Source organism: Fusarium verticillioides, chromosome 1 (genome assembly GCF_000149555.1).
Source record: "Fusarium verticillioides 7600 chromosome 1, whole genome shotgun sequence".
NCBI lineage: Eukaryota > Fungi > Ascomycota > Sordariomycetes > Hypocreales > Nectriaceae > Fusarium > Fusarium verticillioides.
In genome coordinates, this window is record NC_031675.1 from 5299380 (window position 1) to 5315021 (window position 15642).

The 15642-nt window shown below is 49.1% G+C and overlaps 7 protein-coding genes and 1 non-coding gene across 9 annotated transcripts; 3 read left to right on the forward strand and 5 right to left on the reverse strand.

Moving 5' to 3' along the window:
* Positions 1 to 144: 144 nt before the first annotated feature.
* On the forward strand, positions 145 to 2832 carry FVEG_00340 (hypothetical protein). The gene is made up of 2 exons (XM_018886782.1): positions 145 to 787; positions 851 to 2832. Exons 1-2 carry the CDS (start codon positions 473 to 475, stop codon positions 2612 to 2614), a joined length of 2079 nt encoding a protein of 692 aa, XP_018742421.1. The 5' UTR covers positions 145 to 472; the 3' UTR covers positions 2615 to 2832.
* FVEG_00339 (hypothetical protein) lies at positions 2694 to 3387 on the reverse strand. Its single transcript, XM_018886781.1, has one exon. The coding sequence runs from the start codon at positions 3147 to 3149 to the stop codon at positions 2907 to 2909; it is 243 nt and encodes an 80-aa protein (XP_018742420.1). The 5' UTR covers positions 3150 to 3387; the 3' UTR covers positions 2694 to 2906.
* Positions 3388 to 3519: 132 nt separating this feature from the next.
* On the reverse strand, positions 3520 to 6895 carry FVEG_00338 (hypothetical protein). Of its 2 annotated transcripts, XM_018886780.1 has the most exons (2): positions 4053 to 6895; positions 3520 to 3972 (listed from the first exon to the last, which is right to left on the reverse strand). In XM_018886780.1, the coding sequence occupies exons 1-2, from the start codon at positions 6021 to 6023 to the stop codon at positions 3817 to 3819; spliced, it is 2127 nt and encodes a 708-aa protein (XP_018742419.1). In that variant the 5' UTR covers positions 6024 to 6895; the 3' UTR covers positions 3520 to 3816. The 2 variants fall into 2 exon arrangements, with proteins under 2 accessions (XP_018742419.1, XP_018742418.1); XM_018886779.1 differs by having other exon boundaries at positions 3520 to 6895.
* Positions 6896 to 8994: 2099 nt separating this feature from the next.
* FVEG_00337 (cell cycle checkpoint protein) lies at positions 8995 to 10081 on the reverse strand (the record flags this gene model as incomplete). Its single annotated transcript, XM_018886778.1, has 2 exons — positions 8995 to 9875; positions 9925 to 10081. 2 exons carry the CDS (start codon positions 10079 to 10081, stop codon positions 9058 to 9060), a joined length of 975 nt encoding a protein of 324 aa, XP_018742417.1. The 3' UTR covers positions 8995 to 9057.
* A 152-nt stretch (positions 10082 to 10233) lies between these two features.
* FVEG_14640 (cell cycle checkpoint protein) lies at positions 10234 to 10574 on the reverse strand (the record flags this gene model as incomplete). Its single annotated transcript, XM_018903587.1, has 3 exons — positions 10234 to 10279; positions 10332 to 10386; positions 10436 to 10574. The coding sequence occupies 3 exons, from the start codon at positions 10572 to 10574 to the stop codon at positions 10234 to 10236; spliced, it is 240 nt and encodes a 79-aa protein (XP_018742416.1).
* Positions 10575 to 10895: 321 nt separating this feature from the next.
* On the forward strand, positions 10896 to 12516 carry FVEG_00336 (histone acetyltransferase). The gene is made up of 3 exons (XM_018886777.1): positions 10896 to 10963; positions 11025 to 11149; positions 11205 to 12516. The coding sequence occupies exons 1-3, from the start codon at positions 10951 to 10953 to the stop codon at positions 12255 to 12257; spliced, it is 1191 nt and encodes a 396-aa protein (XP_018742415.1). The 5' UTR covers positions 10896 to 10950; the 3' UTR covers positions 12258 to 12516.
* A 421-nt stretch (positions 12517 to 12937) lies between these two features.
* FVEG_14639 lies at positions 12938 to 13044 on the forward strand. The gene has a single exon. It is a non-coding gene; the product is annotated as a tRNA-Pro (tRNA).
* A 1034-nt stretch (positions 13045 to 14078) lies between these two features.
* FVEG_00335 (hypothetical protein) lies at positions 14079 to 15077 on the reverse strand (the record flags this gene model as incomplete). Its single annotated transcript, XM_018886776.1, has 1 exon — positions 14079 to 15077. The coding sequence occupies one exon, from the start codon at positions 15075 to 15077 to the stop codon at positions 14079 to 14081; it is 999 nt and encodes a 332-aa protein (XP_018742414.1).
* Positions 15078 to 15642: the final 565 nt, after the last annotated feature.

Below are 15642 nucleotides of genomic sequence, written 5' to 3' on the forward strand. Positions count from 1 at the left end.
CTGAATAGCGGGGATCCGAGCGCTAAGCACGCCCCAACCAGGCCCCGGAATTTCCTGATGCAGGCCGGAAGAAAGAAGGTTGGCGAATCATGTCGACGCACGCATGAGGAAGGTCAAGCTACGTATTTGTCCTCATGAAGAGACCAACTTCAACACGCGATCCTTCTTGACTCTTGGAACTATTCACTCCTTTCAAAATTCGTACGACGTTGGACACGAAAAGACGGCGAATTGCTGCGACACGGCCTCGAATTTGGAAAGAGTACGAAAACGAGACGGTAAATTTAATTGTTTGACTGAAACATTGACATTCGCATCAAGGGGCCTCCTTGTTCCCTGAAGCGTCGATCAACAAAAGGCTACTCCGACGACAAATACCACACTGTGAACGAACCACGATACGACGACGATTTTTGCGTGGGAAGCCTAACTGCGAGGCTTGAGATCGTGGGAGCAAGGGCATGGCGCCATCATGTCGCGCCAATACCAGTATCACACCAATTCCAAGGTCCCGAGGAACATCCAGTCAATAGGCCATGTGTTATCAGTCAACGCACGGCAGACGGCGCATCAGCTGAGGCTGTGGGCTCTTGGGCCGGGAAAGCGACTAGCTGCGTCGATGGGCGAACGAATTGCGCGAAGATTACGGCGGAATCTTACCTCGAGACGTTTGTTGAGCTTTCCACATTTGGTGGTCTTGTTCTGGATGGTAGTGTTGCTGTATGGCGAGAGATGGGTGTTTAACAGCAAGGTTTCGAGCTGCGATTGGGATCATTGGGAGAAATGGGTATGTTTTAGATTCTCTCACTGCAGTGTGCGACTTGGAAGAGACATGACTGACGATATGCAGCCGAAAGATGCGAAACCTCACCACCTCGTCTTCGTCGCCGATCCCCAAATAATCGATCCTCATTCCTACCCAGGTCGCCCCTGGCCTATCAACCCTCTCACAGTCCTCATTACCGACAACTACCTACGACGCGGCTACCGAGCCATGCAGCGACGATTACACCCCGATAGTCTGTTCTTTCTCGGCGATCTTTTCGACGGCGGCCGCGAGTGGAAGACCCGTGAGGGCAAGTTCGTCGATCCTAAATGGGGGCGTGGGCGGTCAAAGGAGGAGAAGAAGTTGGTTCAGACGTGGCACGACAAGTACGGCGAGGACTTCTGGTTACACGAGTATGAGAGGTTTGGAGATATCTTCTTCGAGCACTTCAATGACGGTGGAGAAGCGCCTGGAGCTTGGCAGCGAGGACGAAAGCTGGTGACGAGTTTACCTGGGAACCACGACTTGGGTTTTGGTGCGCAGGTCCAAGTTTCTGTGCGAGATCGATTCAGCGCATTCTTTGGAGATGTGAATCGTGTTGATGTTGTTGGAAACCACACGATTGTGTCTGTTGACTCGGTCTCTTTGAGTGCGGATACTTCAGAGTGGAAGAACCAGCATGATTTGCAGCCTATCTATGGACCTGTGAATGAGTTTTTGGATGGCGTCAAGACATTGAAGAGAAAAGCGGTTGAGGAGGAGTTACGCCATTATTACGACCTCCAAGGAGGTTTGCGATATCCTCACCGTGTTGAAGAGCTGGAGAGGTCCAAGCCAACATGGGGGAACAGCCCCGAAGCAGAAAAGGCCGACGGACCCGACTTTCCTACGATTCTTCTCACTCACGTCCCGCTATATCGAGCCCCTGGAACACCCTGCGGACCTCAGCGAGAACATTGGCCACCTGCCAAACCCCCAAAGGGGCAGAAAGAGCCAGTATTCCCTGATCACCGAAATGCCCTCAGCGTCGTTGGTGGATATCAATACCAGAACGTGCTCAACGAAGATGACTCAGTCAAGCTGGTTAAAAAGGTGGGCAACATCAAGCATGTATTCTCAGGCGACGATCACGACTACTGCGAGGTTGTGCACTCAGACGCGAAAGAGAATGTGCGGGAAATCACCGTCAAGAGTATGAGCATGGCCATGGGTGTTCCTACACCGGGTTTCCTCATGGCGAGTATGTACAACCCTGTTGATGCACAGGGCAAACCACTACCTGGAGCGCCAGAGCAGACGATCCAGACTCACTTGTGTCTTTTGCCGAACCAGATCCATACATATATGGAGTATATCGTCTTCATCGTCGCAACGCTTGTTCTTCTCGTCGTTCGCGCTGCGCTTGTACCTGCGCTCTCACTCGCCCCTTTCGCTCTCGAACCCGAGAAGTCATCGCCTTCAGCTGTCCTGCCTATGTATAAGGACAAGATGGACCCCCCTGAGGCATCGTCATACCGCAACACCACATCTTCAGGTACTTCAGCGCATCACCTACCCTCGCGCCTATCAGCCGCAGCACCTCGGAATGGGCGAAGCACATCCCCCGCTCAGACCTCTGGTCGATGGCAGGCTCGTCGTGGAGGACGGAGCGATAAGCGCTGGGGCTGGGGGTCTGCAGGCGGACCACGAATCCATCTCGACGATAATCTCTTCAGCTCAAGCGTTCAGGATCAACGTATCGGTGGTAAGAAGGCTCTCAGTGTTATCGGTCGGGAATTATGGACGACGACATGGCGTGTTGCTTGGATGACAGTCTCTTTTTTTGCATATCTTGCATGGAGAGGATGAATAAAGGCCCATCGGGAGGAGTATTGGTTTTGATCAGAATAGCCTCAAGCGTTCTGTATATAATAATTCACATTGGGCTAGGGCAACATATCAATGTTCTTGGAATAGCAGGCTTAGCTTAATAGCGGGCATAGCGCTCTCGCAGAGCCCTTTTATATGTATAAACAAGACGATAAAAGTGATAGGAATGAACAAATATATTTCATCATACAAAACGGTCAATTAAGGAAGCATGAACCGCTTTATCAATCCCAAACCCATCATAGGCATAACTCGTAACCACTCCATCCACTCATCTCCTCCTCGAAACACCGATCCTCTCCTCCCTGACCCTCCTGACATCATCATCCCTCTCCCTCTCCTGCAGCGCCTGATGGACGCCCTCCATATCAGCCTGACTCTGCTGAGCAGCCGCCACAGCAGCAGCTCTTCGCGCTTGTTGTGCCGCAACGAGGGCTTCACGGGCACGACGGTCCTCGTAGGAAGCGACGTCCTCTGAAGTGATGTGTAGAGTTGTTGCAGGTCGTCTTAGCATTGTGATTTCTTTGTGGTTGGTGTTGGAAGAGAATGTTTCTGGCTTAAAGCTATTGATGAAAACAAAGGGCTTTTGTTGTTGTGATGACTTTGTGAGGGTGACGTGGAAATAAAAGGAGACGTCTTTATATGGATTCTTTTTCTGGAGATGGAAGTTAAAGGATGTGGAAAAAATAAAAAAGGATTAGGGAACGTCTTTTGCTGCCTTTATCCTAAGATTTGAGTTGATGAGATGTTGTTGTAGGGGCCACATGAGACGAGAGATGGGTAAACACAGTGTGGGTTGGCTGTGAGTCTGCAAAATTGATTGGCTACAGCCACATGCACTCACTTATCCCACCGTGAACACTAACCTTTAACGATACACTCTCCACGCCGTATCATCAACGTCAATTCTTTTATGTCATCTATATAACGTGATACTTCGTATCAATATGTTGATCATCTATTACAAATGCTCTCAGCGCCTTCAATGCTTTGGTATATGGTAAACGTGTCAAAATGAAATCTCATGCATGCATGGGATGGATACATCAGCATCCCAGCCAAACGAACCGCGAATAACAAAAGGAACGAACAAAAATCACCCTCACGGTGATACACTGAACCCAGATGCATACACATTTTCCGCTTCCCACTTCAGAAAATCAGAAAGGTCATGGTCTAGGTTATAACCCATCGGTACCGTATCCGGAATATCGGCTTCGCCAGCGCCCATATGAACCACGAGAGGCATCATTGGACTCGGTGGTAGGCTGTCTTCCGAGCTGTGTGACGAAGGGCGTTTCGGTCGTCCTTCGCCAACCCATCGTTTTAGCCCTGTGCTGTTATAGAACTTAGCTTTGTTGAGAGTCTGGCCGGGCGCCGGGGCGTTCCAGAACCCAGAGGGGAATTCTGCACCCACCGGGATCGGCAGGTCAACTTCTGTGTCGATGGTTGAAGGCGTCGACGAGAGAGTGCTGTGAGCCGAAGACCTCATTGACGGCGTGTGCTCTGACACAGAAACAGCCACGGGTTCTGGTTCTGGCTCAGGCACGTCTCCAGGTATCAGCACCCCGTATGTCTCAAAGCCAAACGTATCGAACCACGACGTGATTTCCTCCACCTGCTTTGTGTCCTCCTCGCTCGACATGTCTTGGAGGAAATCCCCGGCTCCTCCCAAAATCGCCATCTGGAACGCTGTCCAGTCTAATGTATCGTCCATGATCTTGGCTCCTTTGCCAACCTCGGCTTTGGCTAGGGTGATAGGTCCATGGCGGAAAGATGGGCTTGTGAGAGTATACGGCGTACTCTTGAGGTAAAAGAACTCATCGTTCTCTTCCATCCTCATATTGCTGGCTTCAGTGGCTGGTGGACTAGCCAGAGGCTCGATGCTTGCCTCGTCTTTCGCTGTCGCAGCCCCCATTACTTCGGGGATCGATGGTAGCTTTTGTGAAGCCTCTGCACCGAGACGTGCAGGATTCTTGGCCGGCAGTTGGGGTGAGGTCTCTGGCGATGCGTCACTTTTATCTTTGCTACTACCAACTGACTTATCATCCTCCTCTTCCCCTGAGGCCCGTTTCGAAACGTCTCGGGAAACAAGATCCAGATCAGGAGTCGGGTCTGCGGCAGGAGGCGTTACTACGACCGAAACTGCCGGATTCTCCACAGCCTGTCTCGCTCTAATTCGAGATGCTAATTCGTCAAGATGGAATGGCTCAATGTCTGTCTCGGAGTTATCTGATGCTGCGCTGCGAACGGAGTCGATAGAATATCGTTCTCTAGTGGTAGCGCGCTCGTCGTCCAATTGTTGTGCAGCCTCTCGTTTCTTGCGCAGTGCTTCGATGCGATCCGGTGTTAACATCTCATCAGCTTCGATGCGTCTGAAACGCTGGCCTGTGAGAATGTCTGTCACGTTCTCCGACAAAGTCCATCTTGGCGTGCGGATCGCTGCTCTTGAAAGCGAAGTCCCTACAAGACTATGCTTCTTTCTCTGAGGTTTCTTCACCACCGAGGTCCTTCTGTCTGGTGATGATCTTTGAGATGAAGTTGAAGGCGAATCCTCCCTTCTCCATCTCGAATGTTTCTGAAAGCCCGTGGGCAGCGGCATGGATTTAGAATGTTTGTGAAAAGTTGGGATTCCTGGTGGTGAGGGTGGTGAAGGTAAAACAGATAACTGTGATGCACGTTGGGTTTCTCTAAGTGCAGATCCAAGAGCTTTGAATGCCTCATCAGTCTCACGAAACAGACGGTCAACGCTGTCTGATGACGAGCCAAGGCTTTGACCGTCGTACATGGGCTGGGCAGGCTGCCAGGTGGTTGGCCCGGCCTCGTAACCATCAGCGCCATGGTCCGACAAAGAAAGAATCGACGCCTCTGGTGAGGTTCTATCTAGGTGTGTGCTATTGTCGTTTACATGGACAGGGCCGAGAGGACCATTCCTAGACCGAGGGGGGCGCAGGTACCGCGATGATTGGGAGGAATGGGAGTGATGGTAGGAATGTGGGTGGGCTTGTCCGTGCTCACTTGGACAAAGAGGCCATCCGTTGGTGGGATCATTGCCTGTGAGAGCCTCAAGAGCAGCATTTCGCCCCTCACAACGTGAAGAGCTGACAGATGGTGCTCGTAAACGTGGAGTCGGTAGACGGGGAACCGCGTTCGCAACGCGGTGTACGTCCGGTATCCTTTGAATAGTAACAGGCGTTGCACCTTTCTTTGGAAGTGGAAGACGTGACTTGGCCTTGTTGGTCTTTCTTTGTGAAGACTTGGCGCAACAAGAACTCAGGTCCTCGCATGAATCAGTGAGATCTTCATGGCGATCGCGACCACGATCCCGATCTCTGATATTGGGTTGTGACCGTTGAGGAGTGATAAGTCGCCGTATCAAGCCAGGCATCTTGGCTTGCCCGACAAAGGCAGATGATGGAGCGAAGAGAATTCAAATAAACGGCTTCACATAGTCCTGAAGTAAAGAGAAGAAGAAGAATGAAAGAAGTGTGTTGAAAGGAGAGTTTGTCGAGCAAATGCTGGTAGTATATGCTCTAGATGAGTGGATGCGATCTCATTCAGTGTCGCCGGATTCGAGGCTACTTTAGATGGGTCTAAAGTTCAACGGACCCGAATGCGGAAATCAGATACGATTTTGGCCTGCGAACAATTCAATTGTCCAGATGTCTCAGGGTTTATCAGTAGATATATACCTCAGGACGCACACGGTGCGACGGACTCAGACAATGGACTCTAGGTGAACTCGTGTGATCCTTCCTCTGTCTGTAAGCCTATTCTCAATCATGGTGTTGTGGAGCAACAATGGCCCCCAGATGCATGCAAGCAAAGTCCTACCAATACAGACAATCTGTATATTCTCTACTGCCGTGCTAATTGGCTGACAGTTGATCGTGGCTGATGCTATTCAGGGCTGTTCGTTCAGGCCTGTGAGAAGCAGGAAACAAGATGTCTTGCTTCGAATGTCGAGGCCCAGTCATCGTATCCCGTTTGTGCAACAACTCCCAACCACCCACTAATCGTAGTGGTTCATTCGAGTTCCGGATATCGAATGACCGGACCCAAGGAAAGGGCCCGTACAACACATCAAAGCCGCTACCCGCCTGGATAAAGCGTCTTGACGTCGGAGACAAGTTGTGAGCCCACAACATCCTGTAACATCACAGCAGTGGGTATCAGGCGGAGCGGGATGATGCAGTAGTGGAAACGATCCTCCTGTCAGCCTGCGCATGCACTGTAACTCTTAGAACTCGGTAGGCTGCAGTGCTAGCCTGAAGAGAGAGCCCTGATGTCGGCGGTAACTCGAAATGCCTTAGGAGCTTGTATCTTGTCGAATGATTGTCTTGGCACTGGACGGCTGATCTACCGGGCCCTGATGCTGATCCTTAGGTGGAGAACGGGCGGGAAAGGAAAGTTTCCCGCGTGCACTGACGGGCGAACGAACGATTAGCGATGGGCCCCTATCGTTAGATCCGATAGTTTATTGCGTCTTCATTCCAATTCCGAGCGGTGAATCACCGACGGCTGCCTGCATTGGGAGAGTCATGGCATCGTATCAGGATGATTTGACTGCGTCAAGACAGCGGTGAGGATTGATTGACAAGAGCTTGAGGTCACAATGAGAGAATAATAGACTGATAGACAGTCGAAGCGTGGCGCAGTTTGGAGTGATGTTGTATTTCGTGGGTTCTTCTTCCGCGGGAGGAATCGATCCTGCCCGTGATGGATGGATAATAACCTTGTTCGTTCCTGGCGCACCTGCCTTTCTCGGACACGGCAGTTAAATATCGCTTTCTGAGCCTCAATCATGCAGAACATTTCATGGGGGCCAATAAAAGAAGCTCAATGAAACAAGAAAATGCTCTAATTTTGGATCCTTCATGCACAGGCAATATAATTATGTTCCTGGCCTTCTCTTAACAATTTTCGGAGCTGCCCTGCTTTGGAAGCATTAGAAGGCCATAGCCCCCAACAACACCAAGGTCAATCCCTGGGACAGTGTCCGTTTATGTCCTTCAACAGGACTCAGCTGAGTTTAAATTAAATATCATCCATGTTTCGGTAAATTCGCTTCCGTCCTCTCAACCTCTTGGTTACGGCATACCCCCCAGGATGCTATTCCTCGCGGCTGGCACGAGCTCTCCGGGGAATCCGCCACCCGCTGATAGGAACACAGTGAAGTAATGTAGGTCAGTGAATCATACTCGTGCTATTCCGAGCATATCAGACATTGTTGTAAGCATGTTTCTACCACATGAAACAGAACTGGGCCCAACTTCTTACCAGTGTTTCCATGCATATGTCAAGATTGTCACCGCCAGAAAATACAGGTCAAGATCCGATGTTGCTGGACCCCAATCTATTCTGATGAACTGGCCTGAAAGCTGGGTTATAACATCGGGAGTAATGTTGTCGAAAATATCATGATATTCTTGTATTGAGATGAAGCTAAATATAGACAAAAGCCGTGCAATTTCTTCAAACTCCTTTTATGTATTCCATACCCATAATTCATTTACAGCATAAGACCCCAAATAACCCATAGCAATAAACCGACCTGTAGTACTCCCATAAGTTCTTGTAATTCATAAAATAAAAAAAATGTCTCTCGTTTCTCATATTTTGTGTTTCCGTATCGTATAATGTGTTTCTAGATGATAAACCCGAAAAGTTGGCTGAATCCGGTTATTCTTGCTCGTTTGCTTGCCCTCAAGGTAGACGGCTGTATCGTTTAATCGTTCGTGGTGTAGCAATGCGCATGATCTTGGAAACTTTATAGGTCGGCCTAGGAGCTCTCTTCTCATCGAGTAAAGGCTCAACGTCGTCATGCAGCTCAACATATGTAGGCCTCTTTCCAAATTTGGTTTTTGCCCATGACCTCAGAGGGCCGAAGAGGCAGTCATGGCATGAAATCTTTCTCTTATTCTTGGTGGTGGTGGTGGTGATGTCTGTGATGCATGGCTTGGAGGACATTGTAATTTTGATCTCTTGGTGCGGACTCATGTTGAAGAAATAAAGTGTCGTTCCGCTCAGCAGGTTTGACAGGTGATGGATTGAAGATAATGATGAAGCTGAATATGAAATGTGTTGAAGAAGCTGAACAAACGGAAATAGGTGGGATGAGGCGCCCTTTTTCAGCACAGCATTGCAGGCACAGATTCTGCGAAAGATGTAATGATGCCAGAGGAGGCTGGATCCATCATTCCGGCCACGATAGCTTCAACGTAGGGCATGCTCCAGATTGCTTCATGCTGCATTCCATTGGTGGATCAAGGGAGACAAGGGACTTCCAAAAGGTTGCATCGCCAACCAGTAACAAGACAGAACGGTTAGCAGTTAAAAAGGTATGTGAGACATGAGTGGTTGGGTGAGACAATTTCTTCACATTGACGTCCTTTTGTGCAGAACTTTTTCAGCCAATATATCTAGTCTGCTTCGCCAGCCTCCTCTGCCTCATCGTCTTCATCATCGTCCTCATCGTGCGAGATGAATGGAACGAACCGAAAGTCCAAGAAGCTTCGCTTGCCACCTTCAATATCTACCATGAATTGCAGACTCAGCACCCCCTGACCATCCCCTCGTAAACTAACCTTAGTGGCTATCCGCATTGCTTCTGTTGAATTCTTGATCAAGTCAAACTTGTACGCCTGAGACCAGCGTTCCTGAACGTTGAAGGTTTCGAGAAGGTCTCTTCCACGGGCGAAGTCCACTCCTGAGCTTCCAAGATCTCCGACACCAGCAAGAGATAGAAATGGCGAGGTTTTGGTAGTTGTGATAGTTAGCTTCGTCGGAGCTGTTGGAGAAATCTCCGCCATAGAATCGAGTAGTGTTCGAGATTGCATAATGATTTTGAAGGACAGATCATTGCGGTCAAATGGAATATCATCAGGTATTTCTGGTAGATAGGTTGTCAATGATGCCGTTGTCTTAACGCCAGACTCCTCGATGGTGATCTTGAATGGATCACCCTCTTGGCTGTACTGCAGGGTACAGGTGCCAGAAATACCAAGAGTTTGGTTACTGAAAGCATCAGGCCGATAGTTCCGAAGATTGCTGCGATAAGGATCCTGGTCTGCTTTTTGTGCCCGTGTGGCTACATCTACGGCTCCAAAAATCTGGAGTACTTCGAGAACAGAAGATAATGAAAGTTGAAAATTAGGAAGCTCGGGCGGGTTATCGCCATCCTGAGCAGGGAGATTGGCTGTATATGATGAGAAGAGAGCTTTATCGAGGAATGCAACTCCTGATCATTGTCAGTTGTTATCTATCCCAAGGATAGCTGTCAAACTGACCTTGCATCACCCGTGCATGGTCAGCAGCGAAACGAACGCCATCCTCTGTAATTTGAACGTGAACTCTCGGTGCAAAGTTGATGCACCTGAGAAGTTGATACAGTGGCCTGGTCGAAGTCGCAACTGCGCGGAATATTGGCTGAGCGTCTGGAGCCATTTCGAGATTGTGACTGTGATAGATTGAGGATAATGTGTGGATAAAAATACGAAAAGTGGCAGAAAAGCAATAGCCGCCTGTAGTAGCGCCTTCTCTTGATTGCTCCAACTATTTTACACGAAACCGATCGAAATGAGGACTTTTTGGGTATCTTAGACGTAGACTCCGACCGCACAGAACATATAGACCACTCCGAAGCTGTCGAAAGTAAGTAATTAAGACGATGATGGACTGTCGATGGAAAACGTACGCAATGGCGATGGAGGCTGGAATGCCTAGTACAGGAACGTTGACGAGTGTGCGGTCTGCAACCAGTTAGTAGGCAGGAAAACAGATGAGGGTCAGAAAACTCACTGAGGGCAAATACACCGGTGAGAGAGAATCCGAGGAGGAGCAAAGAAAAGGCGACCCAGAACTGGCTTCCTTTGCTCACAGTAGGGAAGAAGGGACTGCCAGCAGCAGCTTGCCAGACCTCATGCAGCGAAGAATCCATAGGCTAAATTGGAAAGAAGAATGGTTTGTGTTTTGGGAGAGCGTGTAGTAGGGTTTCGCGAGAAATTGACGTGTCGCGGTAGAAAGGTTGAGGTGAATGTGTTGACTTGACAAACTGCTTTGTTAGGAGATGCTCTGGGGAAGCTTCATGAGCTTACGATGGCACATCGTGTCCATAGACGAATAGGGTTTAGTGGACAGTTACCCCTGTCAGCTCCTGCCTTGAGCTGGAGGGTCCACATTGAATGACATAAGCAGTGCACGGACATTCTCGACGCGCCTCACTCCGCTGTCATGATACTCCATTCTATCATAACTCACTTGCTCCCTAATTATCTTTCACAGTTGAAGAACCCTACGGGACTCCTGTTGCGATTATGTCAGAAGAAAGTAAGTCTCATCAAATATGCGACCTCGATAACGATTGAAATACTTACAATATCTCACTTAGACGGCAAGCGCAAAGCCGAGGAGGAGCCATCGTCTCCCGCCCCATCGAAGCGCATCAAACAAGATGACTCGGCTGAGCCTTCGGAGAAGAAGCCGGAGATCAAGAGGATTCCTTTCCCCGAAAAGGTCAGTTTGCCTACAAACCTCATACATATATCATGTACTCATAGGGTTGTTGCAGCCCGCCGTCATCGAAGAGCGCAATGGCGAAATCGAATTCCGAGTAGTAAACAACGACAACGAGCGCGAATCACTCATCATCTTAACCGGACTCAAGTGTATCTTTCAAAAACAACTTCCCAAAATGCCTAAGGATTATATTGCGCGACTAGTTTACGACCGAACACATTTATCGATTGCCATCGTTAAGAAGCCCCTTGAAGTTGTTGGAGGAATCACATATCGCCCGTTCAAGGGTCGCCGTTTCGCCGAGATTGTCTTCTGTGCCATTAGTTCTGACCAGCAAGTCAAGGGATACGGTGCCCATCTCATGTCGCACTTGAAGGATTATGTCAAGGCGACAAGCGACGTGATGCATTTCCTCACTTATGCCGACAACTACGCTATTGGTTACTTCAAAAAGCAGGGGTTCACCAAGGAAATCACCCTCGACAAGAAGGTATGGATGGGGTACATCAAAGATTATGAAGGCGGTACGATTATGCAGTGCTCGATGCTGCCGCGGATTCGATATCTCGAAATGGGTCGCATGCTCCTTAAGCAGAAAGAATGCGTCCAAGCCAAGATCCGCGCTTACTCCAAATCACACAATATCCATGCTCCGCCGAAGGAGTGGAAGAATGGAATCACCGAGATCAACCCTCTCGATATTCCTGCCATCCGAGCATCAGGATGGTCTCCTGATATGGACGAGCTCGCCCGCCAACCTCGTCACGGCCCCAACTACAACCAACTTCTCCACTTACTCAACGATCTACAGAACCACAACTCAGCCTGGCCATTCCTTGTGCCTGTTAACCGCGACGATGTGGCCGACTACTACGAAGTCATCAAGGAGCCTATGGATCTTAGTACGATGGAGAGCAAACTTGAGGCCGACCAGTACCTCACGCCTGAAGATTTCATCAAGGACGCCAAGCTTGTTTTCGACAACTGCAGAAAGTACAATAATGAGAGCACTCCTTATGCGAAGTCGGCGAACAAGCTCGAAAAGTATATGTGGCAGCAGATCAAGGCGATTCCTGAGTGGTCACATCTGGAGCCTGAGAGATAGAGCTCTCGTCCAGCTAGTAAACTAAACCCAAGGAATCGCATCCGCATCAAACTTCGGACATCTTCAGGCGGCACAACGGATGAGTAGTTGTTGGGATGTTATTTGTAATTTATCTGGGTGGGTAAAGTGTTACTATTAGCAAGGAGTTTCTGGATTCTGGTAGCAGTATAATGAATACCATGCTTTACGTTACGTAGTCGTCTTTGAAGCTTGAAGTACATTTGTCAAGTCTGTAGCACCACCAAACCATCAAGCCGAACTGATGACATTTGATACTCTGTAAGCCGTACGAAGCAGATGCATACCGAAGAGGCTCAGAGTATCCTTTCGACCGGATTCTAACAAATTGTAGACCAACACCTTTTTGATAATCACCATAGATATTCGGAATGTGAGGCACTGCATGACAGCTGTAAACCAGGCCTGTTGCATGCCATGATTCTTGTAGCCCGCGCTAGTGTTACACAACAATGACGGGAAGGCCCACTACAGAAACTGTAGTTCCAAGACATAATACTATCATTGAATGATTATCTTCTCACAATCAAGTCATTTTGTCAACTATCAATCAAGATGCAACACGGAGTCCAACGAATTCATTGTCCTGCGTCAGTTCGATCATCACTTATAATTAACATTCTGGGACACGAGCACTAACAGATGACTAGGATCTAGTGTCCGGCCTGATGGTCTAGCGGTATGATTCTTGCTTCGGGAGTGACATCTCAGTTCTCACAAGAGGACTAAAGTTTGCGAGAGGTCCCGGGTTCAATCCCCGGTCAGGCCCTTACTTTTGCATGTTCCATCAAGTCTTGGGAAGAACCTCTTTTTTCTTTTTTTGTTTTTTTATCGCCCAGCTCAAAACATCGAGTTCAGGCTCGTAAGATTCCCAGAGTCCTCGAAGTTGTCTGTATGGACTGGTTGTGGCATTGAAGTGAGGAGGGCATCCAGCTGCCACCCCACCCTGTAACACGTCCAATGTATGCTGGTAGCAATAACAGTTGCCAAGCACTTCTGTAATACATCGACATTAACGAAACTATACTCGAGAGTGTTTTAAGAACATCTTGACTGTATAATTATGTATAATTATGTCTTTGTTTGACGAAAAGATTTCCTCTATAGGCCAAGTTGATACCAGAAAGCTTACAACTGTACACCTGTGTCTTACATAGGTACATCACAATCATAACATTCACTTGCGAATTTGATCAACATAGAAAACCCTTTATAAACAGGTATAAGTCGCTGGCTATCTATCAACAAGCCCGTATGATTCAAATGTGACCAGCACAAGCACCAAGGCGAAGAGAACCAGATGGAGAAAGCCGCCTCTATCCTTGCCAATCGAATCGAATGTCAAGCAACAAACATTCTATCAACCCGACAGATCCATAATGTTCAATTCCCATAAAAAAATAAATCATACAGATGTTGTTTCCCCGGTTTACTGTTTCCCAATCGCCAGACACCATAATCCATAATGTGGATAGCCAGACAAAGAAAAATGCAAAAAAAAGTGATGTGTGTCTTGTGTGTGCGTGTGTGCGTGCGTGCGCGTGTGTCTCGTATGGCCGGTTGCTTGTTGTCTACCCTTGGATGCCTGACCAGAGACAGGGATGAAACATTGGTCATGCTTGCATTTGAGGCTGCGGCCGGGCGTGCGTGTGTCTGATCGCTGTGTTGGATAAAATAAGGCTTCACCGAAAGTGACGAAGCCAAGAGGGTATAATTCGTAAGAAACAGCTGCTTTTCTTTGCTTGGTCTTTTTGTCTTTTAATTTCGTTTCATTTTTTCTTGTTCTTCTTCTTAGCTTGGTATTCAAGCATTGGAATTATCTGCTCGTCCTGAACTAGCATCGCCCACAGGCAGACGGAGATCTGAAAAGGTGCGACGTGTCCAGGGAGCACGCCACTGCCGGTTGTCAATCAGGTGGCGCCGCAGGGAGGATGTAGAGCGCAGGCTCGATGTCTGTGGTTGCGGTTGCGGTTGTGGTAGTGTCTGCATCGGCGTCTGCGTCTGTTGGGGACGATTGGGGTCCTCCGACTGTAGTGTGCGGCGGAGGATGCGGTGAAGAGATTCGGGGATCTCATGCCATTGGCCAGCTCGGGCGGTGCTGAGCAAGCCTGGAGGGAAGAGAGCTGCAGGGACAGTGTCGCTGTCGTGAAAGATGTGGTCGTTTAGGTAGTTGATTTCACCAGATTCAATGGCGTTCTTTAGCCACTGCTCCCATTCCTCGTCGAGGACCGCTGAAGTGTCTCCGGCGTCGCGTCTCGCAACACCGTCCCTCAGGCGCTCGTTCAGTTCGACACCCACACTATCCAGCTCGTCCTCGCTCTCGACCTCCATCATTTCGTTGTACAGATCGTCAATAGCAACGCCTTCCACCTCGACGGACTGATCTCGATTGGCGCGGGGCAGGTGTTCGATATCGGCCCAGTCCGGGAAACCGTCGGCGGTGGTGTCATGAATAACATATCCCTGCTCCTTCTCGTACTTCTCCTTGGCCCATTTTGTTCCCTCCCACTTGGTCAAGCCTGCGATTTCGGCTCCGGTGAGTTTGAGGCTGTCGAAGGCGCGGAAGAGTCGTCGGTGCCATGGCCAGCGAGAGAGACGAATGCGATGGGTGTGGTGAGTGTAGTCGAGGCCGGGGTACTTGGCTTCCTGGGTGTCGAGGTGGCCGTAGAAGGCGTGTGTTTCCTGACGAACCTCTGGGATCAAGTTGCGTTGGAGTAGAGCGTGGAAGTTCAGAGGGTCGTTGCTCTTGGGACGAGGGAACATGCACTCGTAAACGAGCTGATCAACGGGACGGCCCTTCATGATGGCGGTAGTGAAGTAAGGCCGATGTCGGACAGGTTAAAATGCGTCAAGGTTTGTCGAAGAGGCTTTAATTTGTTGTATGACAGCCGTTGCTCGAAAAAGTTGGGAGTAGAAATATGGTCGTTCACGTAATCTCGGTTGAGATGTGTTGTCGATAGTAGTCCTTTTGTACGAGGCAGCAGCGTGACACGTATTGATGAGGATCAGACAAGGTAAGGCAGGCAACCAACCAGGAAGGATGAAAAGTTCAAGTGAGAATCTCAAAACCAGGCTGAGCGAGCGAGCAGTGGGATTTGTATGCTCGGGCGTTCTCGGCGGGGTGGAATCAGGCAAGGAACGGCAAGGCCGAAGAGGCTTCTGCGACAGAGAGATACGATACGATAGGTGTTGCTAGAGTTTAGCAGACTCTCTCGTTGAACCCTGAAAGTAAATTTGAGTGTAAATTACACCGTTGTAAAGAAAAGAGGGGAGAGTTATTGGTGAGACCAGAGAGGGAGGTGACAAGTTAATATGGATGTGAAGGATGGCATGCATGGCATGGTATGGTATGCTCATGTATTGGCAT